The sequence below is a fragment of the Diplotaxodon limnothrissa genome, linkage group LG5, assembly GCF_057381915.1.
Source record: "Diplotaxodon limnothrissa isolate DT_005_m linkage group LG5, D_limnothrissa_male_GT1.1, whole genome shotgun sequence".
NCBI classification, from domain to species: Eukaryota; Metazoa; Chordata; class Actinopteri; order Cichliformes; family Cichlidae; genus Diplotaxodon; species Diplotaxodon limnothrissa.
Window position 1 is genome coordinate 16,728,072 of NC_140600.1, and position 13,449 is coordinate 16,741,520.

The 13,449-nt window shown below is 42.4% G+C and overlaps 1 protein-coding gene across 1 annotated transcript in view; it reads left to right on the forward strand.

Annotated features, from left to right (window-relative positions):
- The first annotated feature begins 756 nt into the window (after nt 1-756).
- The window catches only part of kif21b (kinesin family member 21B), a 61,325-nt gene continuing 48,632 nt past the window's right edge, over nt 757-13,449 (forward strand). The window contains exon 1 of the mRNA XM_085353173.1: nt 757-1,127. Within this exon, the coding sequence (XP_085209299.1) occupies nt 1,087-1,127 (41 nt within the window). The 5' untranslated portion in view covers nt 757-1,086. The remainder of the gene's footprint in view (nt 1,128-13,449) is intronic.

Genomic DNA, 13,449 nt, shown 5'->3' on the forward strand with positions numbered 1-13,449 from the left:
AGTGTGTAGTATTGAATAGTAGAGTTGTTCTAACAGTACACACACACACACACACACACACACACACACACACACACACACACACACACACATATATATATATATATATATGTGTGTGTACTGTATATACACACACACACACACACACACACACACACACACACACACACACACACACACCTATATATAGGTGTACAGTATAGACTAACTCCTAATCTTATCCTATATATAGGATAGCATATAAAAAATAGCATAGCATAATAGAGTATATGTGTATATATTACTATGCTATAGTATAGCATAGAATACTATAATGAATAACAGAGTATAGAATAGACATATTCTATTTTATTCTATTCTATTCTATTCTAGGATATTATAGTTTTGAATAGTAGAACACAGATATATTATATTATATGATATCATATTATAAATATTTAATATAAAGTTATATCATTTTATGTTGAAAAGGTATCACATCATCTTCGTCACTGATTATTGAATGTAGTGAAAGTTAATAGTAAGTTATTGATTTAATTAATAAATTATTCACTATTTATGAGTAAAACTCATCCTACACAAATGTGTATACTACATTAGAGTGGGGCAGTGATCAGGGAGCAGGGAGACACTGGTATTAAAGGTTCAGTGGCGAATTGAACATTTCCAAGCGTCAGTGAAGGTGGCGCCACCTCCTCCAGTTCTCAGCGCTCACTCAGCGTGCTCGCTCAGAGAAGCGGTGTGGCTGCAGAGAGACGCTCGTATGCTTCCCTCACAGGCACTTTAAACAGGATGTAGCGACTGAGCTAGACCACGGAGAGAAAAAAGCGAAAGAAAAAAAAAAGAGCGGGTTAAGCACTGCGATGTGACACACGCCAGAGAGACAGCGATGACCGCCACGGCACAGGAGAAGAAGAGGACAGGAGTCCAGATGAGGCACCTCACCCCCGGCAGGTCTTGACGGCTGCTCCCGCTGACCGGAGACCCCCACCTCCACGCCACGGCCGCAGCAGCAGCGCACGGTTTACGAGCACTGAAAACACAACATTACCCGAAATATTTCACCCGTGAACCTTGAAAGCAGCCATGGGGAGCCAGGGAGACTGCTGTGTGAAGGTTGCGTTGAGGTAAGCCTCCGACGTCTGTCTGCTGGAAATCTGCAGACCTTAGCAGAGCACGCTTGTGTCTGTGCCTCCCGGCGATTAATGAAATGCATCATGCACACCTACAGTTTTCCACGCTCCCCGATGTCTCCGTCCATTTCTGGGATTCAGGAGATTACACAGCCACGGAGAATACCATTCCACCTTATTTTACTTGGGCGGCGCTCTGCACAGTATCGACAAGGCAAAAGCACGCGTTTGTTTCACGCTATATCCGTATATAACTGTTCTCATGTGGTGGTGGTGTTGTGTGTATACGTTTGTATGCACAAGTTCTGCACACAGCGTCTTACATTCATGATTTAACATTGGGTGAAGTGACAAGGACAGCTGCAGCCAGGTGCAGGGAGGAGAATGGGCGTTTCTCTCCTAACCAATTTTTGCTGATATTATTCTTACATGCACCTACCTGCATCTATAACCATGCCTAGTCAACAGCTTACATATGCATGACGGAGTCAGGTCAATAACTAGGTTAAAAAGCAGGAGCATTGTTGTGCTTAAGAACACAAAAAAGTGTCCTGCAGCAAATGAATCGAGCACAAAGAGAATCTCTCCTTCAGAGCTGTGACATTCACTGCCTTTGTTGGATTGGGGAGCACAGCAGCTCTTGAATTGGTGAGAGGAGACAGTTTTCTGCATGTGTGTGAGCAAAAAATCCCAAAATAAAATTTGATCATAAGAAGTGAGCATAAAAAGTGCTCTAAAACCTCATCTGTAATCATGCTCATTTTACAGTGTGCAAAGCTGTGGCGGTGGTCTGACAGACCCCACAGACCCCCAATTAACTCAGAGCCACACAGACTGTCACATTAGCGAGCGACCGCCTTTTGGCAGTACTGCGTAACCGGCTTTCAATCTACACATAAAACAAACTACACAAACATAACTATGCTTCATGAAGCACCCATTTGAGGTCCTCACATCCCAATCCGGGTTCCAATAATTGATCTGAGTGGGGTGGGGGTTGAGAATGGGGGTGGGGAGTTGGTCCAGCAAAGCAGGCTTTTAAGATGAACTTTAAAAACACTGGCCCCATTTCCCCAGGGGAAGGCTTTATCAGCTGCCTCATTGTCAGCCACAGAGTGAATCTCCTTTGTGCTCATTCGCTGTGACAACTGTAACAGGAAGTGGAGTAGGTGGTGCTGACAGAAACAGGTGAAAAGGGAAGCTGTATAGGCCGCTGGTGGCTGTCGCTGAACTGAATTTAGCGAAAGAGAGACCAGCCAAGAGGCCTGTTGATGTGTAAATGACTCAGTGACTAACACGTCTGCCTTTAGCTCCCTCTTGCTCCTTTTTTTAATTTACTTTTTGACGTTATCATCAGTTTGTGAACAGGTTTTCATTTCTTTGTTCAGTAAGGAAGGTCAGATCAGCAGAGGAGCATTATCTTCGCGAGAGTACCTCGGAATTAGTTTTATTAGCGTGAAAGTCTTGCTGTAATTAAACAGGGGCTAAGTAGTAACATGTAATTACTCTGCTGGGTGAGCCGATGCTGCTCCTTTTCATCACATGTGATCTGTGTGTGTGTGTGTGTGTGTGTGTGTTTGACAGGAAATGGGAAGCTTGCAAATAAACACATGGAAAAAGATAACTTCCTGCTGAATAAGCAGTTACTTTTTCCCAATGACCTCCGAGCCTCTTTTATTCCCAGAGAAGAGGGCCTTTGATAAGAGGGGACGCCGTTTAATTGCTCCCATCATGCAATGCCCTTGGCTCAGAGCTTATGTCTGCATCTGCATGTGCGAATGTACATTACGAGGGCAACGGGGTTGACGTGAAGGCCAATGAACGCATACTCAGTCTCGTGTTGCCAGCATCCAATTCCTGAACGACCTACAATCCTACAATCCTGGATCCGTACGCACGCTTGAGTCAGTGGATCTGCATTGCAGACATGATCAGATGCATCTACTGTAATTCCCTCCTAAACAGTTGTTGTTAAATTGCCCCCGGCCTGGCTTTTGCGTCTTTATCCAGCTGCATCCATTTACAGTATCGGCTCAGTCGAGTGCAAGCAGGCTATAATCAGTAGATAAGTAGACACACTCACCATCACCTTCACACACACACATGCACTTAAGTTCAGGCTCCCACTCTCGCTGGTTTTATGTTGAGTGTTGCATTTTGCACCCCCGGTTGAAAGCTTTACGTCAGGACAGACTCTGAGTGAGAGTGGCCCGCCAATAGTTCAGCTTTTGCACCCTTGCATGCGTGTTTGGTGAGCGGTGTGTAAATTTCCATTTGCATATCGATCTCTGTCCCCCGCCGTTGCCCTCTGTGCGGCTCCCTGCCATTTACTCATTTCAGAAATCAAGTGACTCGCCCGCTGCTGAAGTGCTAAGTCAGCCCCCGTAGCTTGGTAGAAATAGACTCAAAGACAAATCTGTTTAATGCTGTTGTGCCTCCTGATCTTTTGATTGTTACTCCATGTTCTCACCTTAAGGCTCTGCTTTCTGTCTAATTTGAACTCGACTGCCCCCCTCCCCCTCATGGTTTTGTGGTTCTGGGGTGATGACAGTAATGAGGCTGAATAGGGGGAAAAAAAGCATAAAATATTCAGTGTTCCTTCAAACCCTACAGGTGGATGACTGGGTTGTTGCGGACAGTTATGACGCAGACCGTTTTGGCTAGAAGGCGATGAGAGTTCAGCTGAGGGGAAAGAAAAAGATGAGCTTTTATCTCTTGGACTCTTATGATGTGCTGATCAGCCAGTGTAAAAGGCGTCTCTACAGAAGTTCTTCATAAATCCATTAATGTGCTCCACCGGCTTTGAAACAAAACAAGAGCAGCGGGAATATGAGTGGGGGAAGTGGCCCCTCACAGCTGACACACAAAGGATTTAAATGGGAGTTTAAAAAAAATGGTGGTGTTTTGTTGTTGGACGCTTGTCCTGTGTCGGCTACCAGTCTCGCCTGTTTCCTGTGTGTGTTAATAGTTTGCCACACGGGCTGTGTCTGGGTTACAACCTCCCAAGGGGGTTGTTGCTAAAACAGCTGGGTTTGGTGGGAAAGTGTGTGTGCATATGTGTGTGTTACAAGCCTACAGTACTGTATTTACTGGTCACAGGGTAGTGCTGCAATGTAATCTCCTCATGGCAGGAGTCTTACACTTGGTCACGACATTCATCTCCCACTCCCACACACAGTTACACACACACACCGATCACTGCAATGGGAAACGTATAAACAGTGTTGTTGTGTTGATGAGGCTGTAAAGTCGCTCGTAGTCGGCGTGTTTGGATTCGAGGGAGGTGACAGGAGCAGGAAACATGACAGAGCACACGCCCAAGTTGGCCGTCCGCAGCTGTGCATCACTTCCTCCTCATGCTTGTCTGGTTGTGGGCACGTGATTTTATGTTCTTTGTTTTTGTTGTTGTTGTTTTCAAAGTTGTTGTTACCCTTCAAGCTAACCTAATAGCACTGTGAGCGCTTTTTTTGGCAAGTGTACTGAAGAAGCTGTCTGCTGTCTGAACTGAACATGAGCTGAGACCCGGACACGGTGATGTGCAGAAATCAGTCGTGCTGGGTGTTTTGTCCGTCACCCCGTTTATCACAGAAAAACCTGTTGAATAATCCGGCTCTGCGGATTCAGGGGCTTTACAAACAGATTGCAGCTCCCTGAGGTCAAAAAAGGTCTGCAGAACAAAGAAGTTAGTGAGGTTGCCAAGCTGCACTTCTTAATCCTGGTTGCCAAACAGTCACACAACTACACGTCTGCTATCAAGTGTATAATAGACTCATATGATGTTGTTTGCAAATGATCAGAGGTGTGAAGGAATTTGTTACATGTTTAGCTTATGTGTTTAATAGATCAACAATATTTAGGTCATACATGTGCCAGTGATCTGGAAATGAGTTGTGCAAGCTGTCTATTTATGAATTTGCTCTGTTTAAGTATATCTGTACTCTCTAATGGTGCGCTGCTGTTGCAGAATGACTTCCTGTAAGGTTGCTTCTGGACCATCCACACTTCCTGTTCACTTCCTGCTTTGTGTGCTGCTGTGTTTTCAGTGAGGACCGAATGCTAAAAGAAAGCATAAAGGTGAAAGAAACACAAACCCAAAGACGAGCCTCTGGCTTTTCTCAAAATAACCTCTCGGAGTAAGTCTGCGACTCTGTTGCGCGCTCCTGAGTTAAAATAAAAAACACGCACTGTGAGTGTACACATTTACGCCATTTTAAACTTCCCTCTCTTGCTCAAGCTCGTCTGCACTGTGTGCAAAATAAAGTGTGACCAAAACGCTGGAATGTGACCAGCTTTCTCTCTTCCCCTGCCTCCTTCTACCTCCTATTCGCCCACTTTTGCGCAGACATTCAAAGGCACACACACACACACACACACACACACACACACACACACACACACACACACACACACACACACACACACACACACAGATCTGTATTTGAGTTTATCCATTTGAATTCATTAAGCAATGAAAGGCGCTTCAGTCCAGTCCAGCATTTGCATGTATCTCTTATCACGGTGTCATCATATGTCAGCTGGACCACTAAATAATAACTCGTTCTGCTTGAACCACAAGGGCAGTCTTTTCACAGCGTGTGTGGTCAGTCTAGAAAATAATTATCTTTATAGACGCTTTGTGGTCCGCGCATCTCAATAAACCATAAAACGAGTTTGGCCAGTTTATGTGTGTCGACATTGTTGTGGTCACTCAGAGATCACTGGGACTGAGTGTGCCTTTGGAGGGGGGGGTGGCTTTTTAAACAGAGCACCTCTTGGGTGAGCGTAGACAGAGGACACTGTGTGAATGAGTCTGATGTCAGTGCAGGTCTTTGTGCGCTCTGCTGAGCTTGCACGCACACAGACACACACATATAAAGATGCACATGCACACAAACACGCAAAAAAGCCATAGAATTGGAGGGAAGACTAGACGTGGATGAAGTCCAGACTGTATTTTTAGAGAGGAAGGGGATAAAAAAGAGAGCGAGAGGCTTGCGGAGTCAGTTTCTGATGTCCTCTTTGTTTTATAAACTGCTCTCCGTCTGCTGAAAAGAGCAATGCTTCCTGCAATTCACTGTAATAAATACAAAGAAAAATCAAAGAGGGAAAAAAGAGGGGGGGGGGGACAAAGTGGGGTGGAGTATGAAAAGGAGCAAGTGTCTCGTCTGCTGTCAAAAGGGCTACTGTAGCATGCAAATATGAGATGCTACATAAGTGTGCAGACTGTGTGTGTGTGTGTGTATGTTTGGGCATCGTGTGTATGAATAATTTGGGCGCAGCTGCACGTGTTTGCTATGTTCCCGTGGCGAGAGGAAGAAGCACAGAGATGGAGAGCCATAGATGTCCTGTCTAGACTGAAATTAAAACCTTACTGACTTCTCTATTTGAATGTCAGATGTTCTGCATAAACAATCTGAAATGATAGTCTTCTGCTTTTGTAATCTGTAAACTGGCAGTGATAGGAGTGTGAAGTTCAAGAGTTTTTACTCCTTCACACTCATCACACTCCATCCCTACATTTATATGTTTGTGAATGTGTCAGTAGAGCTGCCTACTGTGCCGATATAAAGGGACGTGATGTGTGTGTTTGTGACCAGCTGGCCCATAATCACCTTAACGGCGTTAAGTAGCTTAATCACTGCTGGCGTTTGTGTCTCTGGGTTTGTTTTGGGTTATTGTGTGTGAATGGAGGGAGGTGTCAGCAGGGCAAGGCTTTAAAAATGCTGGAATGAGTAACCGATTAAATGTGGTTATAATTGACATTTCAGTTGCAGCACTGTGCAGTTTTATCACCTCATATTTAGAAACAGCTTTCCTCCCGGTGTCGGCTGTACTTTGTTGTTACTGCTAATTGGCGAATGTTAGCTTGCTAACACAGCAGGGTTAACATCATATCTGCTGATGTTCAGGTTGAATCAGCAAAACTTTATTTAAAATAGAAGCACAGAGAGGAAGAGGTGCCTAGAAACACTGAGAGGCCTCGCACGATAAAAGCTGGTGATATTATTCAGCGCAGCCAGGAGAGTGCTGTCGTGTAGAAAGATAGTACATGACTCCATCCTCGAATAAATCATTTTAATTTAAAGGATCTGAGCCCTCTACTATTGTGACAAACTAGCACTTGTTATGATATATAATATTTATGTTGATGTGTTAGCAATAGTTTATTTTACAGAGGAGTAATATTAGGATTTATATGTGGGGGTGGGACAGCTGGGGCCCTCCACAACAGTCCCAGTTTTTCATTGGCCTCTTGGGAAATTCAGTTGCCCATTATTGTGTTAGACAAAAAAAATGTCACTTTAGCTGTCAAATGCTGCATTTATCAGTTTCCTGGTTTTCTGGGTAAGCAGTGTACTGTTTGTTAGTACTTGTTTGTTGAAAACAGCTGGGTGGCTATTGAAAATTTTGCTTTATTAATCCTACTGCAGTCTTTGTTTTCCTTTAAAAGTGAAAATCCACTTAAATTTCATTTTGGGAACACTGTTATGGACTCTTTCTGATTACTGAATACTACAGTGCTTATTTTATTGGCTTTCCTGAAAAGACTTTCAGACAATGACAGTTCAAATGCTGCAGGTAGAATTTTAACAAAAGCCAGGAAGAGACAGCTTATAACTCAAATTCTCAGTGCCCTCCATTTTCATCATTTTCCAGTAAAATATAGAATTGTATTCAAAGTATTTCTAATTTAAAAAAAAAAAAAAACATTAAATGAGTTCTAAATATACTATTTAAGATGTTTAATGAATACAAACCTGGTAGGTCTCTGAGGTCTCTAAGATCCGATCACCTAGCGGTGCACATATCTGAATCTAAACTGGGTGATTAGATATTTAGCTGTTATACTGCCTACCCTCAGAGGTTAGCTATTCTCCAACCTTTGCTAGTTTTAAAAAGAAGATAAAAAAAATATTGTTCATATTGCCAGGCTTGTGTTTTTAAATCATTCCATATTTAGCGGCGAGTCGAACAAAATTCCATCACGTATACGTGAGATGTTAGACAAACACAAACAGAGGAGGTAACGTAATTGCAGGGGAATGATGAAATAAATGTTAAATGTAGGGGGAAAAAAGTATTTTTTAAAAACATATAGATGTTAATAATCGCTGTTCAGAGTGGTCTACTGGCTAAAGCACATACAGATGTATACATATACATGCTATGCTAGTTAAACTAATATTCTTCTTCTTCTTATCATTATTATTTTTTCTCTTTTTTTTTTCCTCTTTCATTTCAGTTTTTTGTATCTTGTGAAGCACCTTGAATTAATGTAGTGTTTGAAAGGTGCTCTATAAATAAACTTGCCTTGTCTTTTTTTAACACCTTAGGAGAACTAGCTTGGGAGAATCACTTTGTTGCTGCATCATATCAAACTAATAATCTTCATTCTAAGGTGAAAGTGTTTTTTTTAATAACCTGATACTACAAAGGAATAAACGAAGACTTGAGCCACTGGCTAAGTTCACATGCCTACAGACAGACAGCCATGGTGATGGTGGCTGCATTAGCACTCATGCTAAATGCTGTCTGACAGAGAGGGAGTCTGGCCTGGTGGTAATGCTAACCTGCCCTCCAGGGAGGCAGACAGACAAGCAGAGTCATGGCAGCAGTCTGCAGCTCGGCAGCGTATGTTGTGGGCTCTGTATTAGAGAAAAACATTGAACAAAGGGATCTTTGTGTGTGTGTTTTCCTGGTGACCTTTATTGAAATAATTCCACCTCTGCATTTCATTCTTAGTATTTTGCATGTGTGTGTGAGAAATTGTCACACATTCGCTTCATAGCTGACATATGAACTGTAAAACATTTCAACAAAAATATTTCACATACAGTGTCACACTTAAGCACATAGATGAAAATTTCATATGTATTCATCTAAACAATGATGCTGACCCTGGATATGTAAGAGAAAGATATAAATAAGCAAACTTTTGGCTCTTTTTTCCTTTTTGTTGCTGCTTTGCTTTTAATTTTCGATCCTCTTGTCAACTCACTGCTTCCTCTGTCAGTCCCACTGGCACAGTGAACTGGATAGTGTGTGATCTGTCGTTTGAAAATTTCCAAAAACATTATAGGTTTCCCCATGGCACACCGTAGTGATGGCATGGTGCTTTACAGCATCCATTAAAAAGCATCCACTCTTATTCTCTGTTTCAGATGTTGAAATGAAATAGACTCGGGGAGCATGGCACCTCTCTGACCTTGACAAGACTGTCTGTCATGAAAATGTATGAAAGGAAGCTAATTTGATTCTTTCTCGTGCCTCCACCCCCCCATGAAGTGGCAGACACAACAAATGAGAGGGGGTAGGAAGGGGAAATGAGGAGGGGGGTGAGGAAGTGGGGTGGGGATTGACCCAGAATTAGCTCAGATGATGCGTACTGATGTGCCCCTGTAACAATGAGATGCTCATCTGAAACTGAATGACGAATGCGTGTCTTTGACAGCAGTGGTGGTGGGGGATTATGCCTCTGGCACAGTGACGGTCAATACCAGGCTAATAAATAACGTTTGCACCGGTTTTACTAAAAGTAATCTATTGTTATGCTGTCAGTAGTAGCGCTTTGAGGTTCTCGAAAAGCGCTATATAAATGCAATCCATTATTATTATTATTATTATTATATACTCTTCATATACTGGTGGGCAGGTATGCTCTGATGGCAAAAAAATGCAGCCTGTGATAGCTTAGTTTTTAAAGCCTAGGCCAAAGTCTTTCACAGCCAATGCTTCACGCGTGCTCTGCCCAGCTTCCCACTAAGCTCTGCCCTACTTTACCTGATAATATCAGCTCTAAAAATGGGATATTTGAGCCTCCTAAGTGTCTCAAATATCTTACTGTGAATTTCTGGTTCCAGCTCTAATTTTGTCTTTGATATCTTGGCTCTGTTATTGCGGGGCGTGAATATTTATTCATTCATTCAGCTTCAAGGACAACTTCCGATGACAGTCTGTGTCTCTGGAAAATAACAGAGTTGACAGAGTATTTCTTCAAGAGTCGACCTAGCTCTTTCCAGACAATGTAGGACAAGCCCGTCCTTGAAGTCTGGCTTGGTTAAGGAAATGCTCGTGCTAACATGGATGAGCCAGTGCACTCATTCCTGCTGTAGCATGCGACCCTGCATGCTAAGGCACCCAGTCAAACCAATGTGCACAGAGTACGTGAATTCTCCTCTGTCTTATCGCCCGTTACCAATTGGCAGCGGCGCCTCGGGCTACAGGGTCGCCAGTCTGTGAGGTTAGTTTGATAGATAAGGTTAACCCGAACGAGGCTGTGAGCTGTGGTATTTTGTGTCTGGGTGTAACTAAACTGCTCGTGCAATAAAAGATGAATGTTTAAATGGCCAAGTATCATCGATCGATTAGGTGGCTTATTTACAGTGTGGTTACTGCTCTCTGTGGCTACAATCTTTGCATTTATGTTTCCATAGTGACGCTGTTTCACCACTTTGTGAGTTTACATAGTTGATTGAATTGTTATGAATGTAACTGTAAATGCTTGTTTCACTATGAGTAAATCTGTAAAATACAGCTGACATATCACACATGTATATGCCAATATGAACACTTATTGTTTTGGGTAAATCACATAGTAGAACTGCTTTGACTCTCAGCCTCTCAGAAGACAGTGATCCAGAGTCAGCACTGATATGAATCTTAAGCTATCTGCTGATCCTCAGAGTATTAATCAAGTTACTAGTGGTGGTCTGTGAAATCTGAATCCTTTCTAGAATTTATTGGGAGGGTTTTTGTGTAAGCCAGGAATGCCTTAATGAAATTGAAGAAGAAATATTTTGTTTTTGCAGTCATTACTCTGGGCTTGTGAGGACATAGTCGTTTGTATCCACCAGTATGGCAGGACAGATGCCTATATCTTCCAGTCTGCATTGTACCACCTGGGCAAGCCAGCTGTCCACGCACAGCACCAGTCTCTTGTGACCACTGGCCCGTTTCCCCTGCTTGTGCTTGTTCACATACAGTGTGCATTCTCCTCTGTGCTTTCCCATCCGTTCAGTCTGCTTTCCTTTATATTTACTTTGTGTCTCCCTCTGCCAGTTTGTCCAACTGGTCCTTATTAGTGCTTTCTCCTCTGGTGCTCCCACCTGAGCCAGCTACTTATATTCATAACCCTGCTGTGTTTGCCTTCCTTCGTTATTTTTTCCCCCCCCTCTCATTGCCATAAATCAGAGACCAGGGTCAAGGCTGGAAAAATGCAATTTCTCGCCCCTCATTTGCTTTTGTTTGGTGCCAGCTTAATTCATTCATAACTCGTATAAACATATGTTGCCAGGGACAGTGCACAGTCACGTGTCCATTGCTTATTTTCTGCCATTCCCTCAGAGAGTGTTGGACCTGCATATGAAATGTGTGTCTCTGTGTGTGTTTGGATAGTGGCTTGTTAGCCTGCTGTGATGTTGGGCTCATGTGGAGGATCGGAGACCGAAGTGAGAGACAGATTTTGCAGGAAATGGCCTGCTTCCATATCCTGTCATAGCAGTGGGTGTGTTGTTATTACTCTCGTCCACAGACACTCAACTGATTAGTCAAAGAGAGCAAAGCACAGGCATTATGGGAAGGGTGTCTTGAATAGACTGTGAGGGATTGAGCAGCAGACAGATGCAGGGAGAGAGACAGTTGACGGTTTTATGCGAGGAATCACTGCAAACAGCTGATCCAAAAAAATCGATGGGAGCACTGATTAAATGGGCAACAGGATAGAAATGCTTACTGTAGCTCAATAATGTTTAAGCGAGCCTCTGCTTGCTTGTGTCTTTTCTGTAAGACAAGAGGTCGGCATTCAGACTTTTTGACTGAAGAGACGTTGTAATTAAAGCTTTAATATCCCAGAAGCTGTTCATTAGTGTTCGCGATCAATTCACATTAAGTAGCATCAAGTAGAAAGTGGAAATCCTGATCTTTGCAGCGATCCATTCTATGTACTTATGTTACTGGTGATGACATTCATTTGGTCGTAGGGCTGGGCCATATCATACCATTCACGGTAATACCGGTATAATGTCGGGCAACGATAAGAAAATGAAATATCGCGTTAGAAATATGGGTAAAACGCGCATGCGCAGTGCCTTTGTTTTCATACGCACATGGAGGAAAAATGAGAAGGACGAAAGCGGATCGCTGAATGAAACAGATGAACCAGAATTGGTTTGTAAAAATGCTGCAACTTCAGTGGTGTGGCACTGGTTTAGCTTTCGTCTGTCAGATACACAACAAAGCACTATTTTTGGTAGCGCATGCTAGCGGGCTGTCGTTATTACCGTGTTGTTTGGAAAATACGGCACACTTAAAATCAATCCTTTGATTTTTCTGAAAATTGACAGTGCCCCTTATAATCCCGTGTGCCTTATGTATGAATTCTGGTTGTGTTTACTGACCTCGAAATGATTTTATGTGGTACATGGTGCTCGAAAATCTGTCAAATGTTTCAGTACGACTTTGCTAAGCTACAAACCCGCACTGCTTGATGGATTGTCGGAGTATTACGGCTATCGTAGTCAGGAGCCTCGCGGAGTGATACGTACTGTGCTTCAAGATAATATTACCGTATTGTGTGTGTATAACCTCTTTTTAAGTTTTGTGGATATTATACATGGTTATGCTGAGGATATGTCAGCCAATTTCCACTGGAAATGCCTTTTGGTTAAACTGTCAGCAAGGATTTGCATTTGCAGTGTTAATTTTTTATATGACTTTAATGCACATAAAAAAAACAGCTGCTTGTTTAAGTGAAAATACGTTTATTTATTTATTTTTTTGCACTAATAAAGTTGTGGAGTTGTAAAGTATTTTGTCTAGTGTCAATTATATCGTCAGTTATATCGTTATCGCAAATTTTCAAATGTATATCATGATAAATATTTTTGGTCATTTCGCCCTGCTCTATTTGGTCGTACTTTAAACTTTTGGAATGTGTATACCGGAATAATAATACTATATCTATTGGTTTCTCCACCAAACACTAAGTCATGTTTTCTTACGTCACACATTGACATGCAAATTAATTTATAACTTTAAAATGAGCCTTTTCTGGATTTTTGGTTGATTTTGTGTCTTAAATAACTGAAAATTGGAGACTGCTCATTTCTTTGTAAGTAAACAAATGTACAGATTGAGCAGGATCAAATAATTATTTCCCCGCACTGTAAACGATGGATGTAACCACCACGGTTGTTGATGTCCTGTTTTCACAAATTGTTTCTGAAGCCTCGACTTTGTAGCAGTGGATCCTGTTGTGGATCTAACTGACAGATTGAGGACATGGCAAACTCAGATTGTAGCAACTTGTCAATCCCAA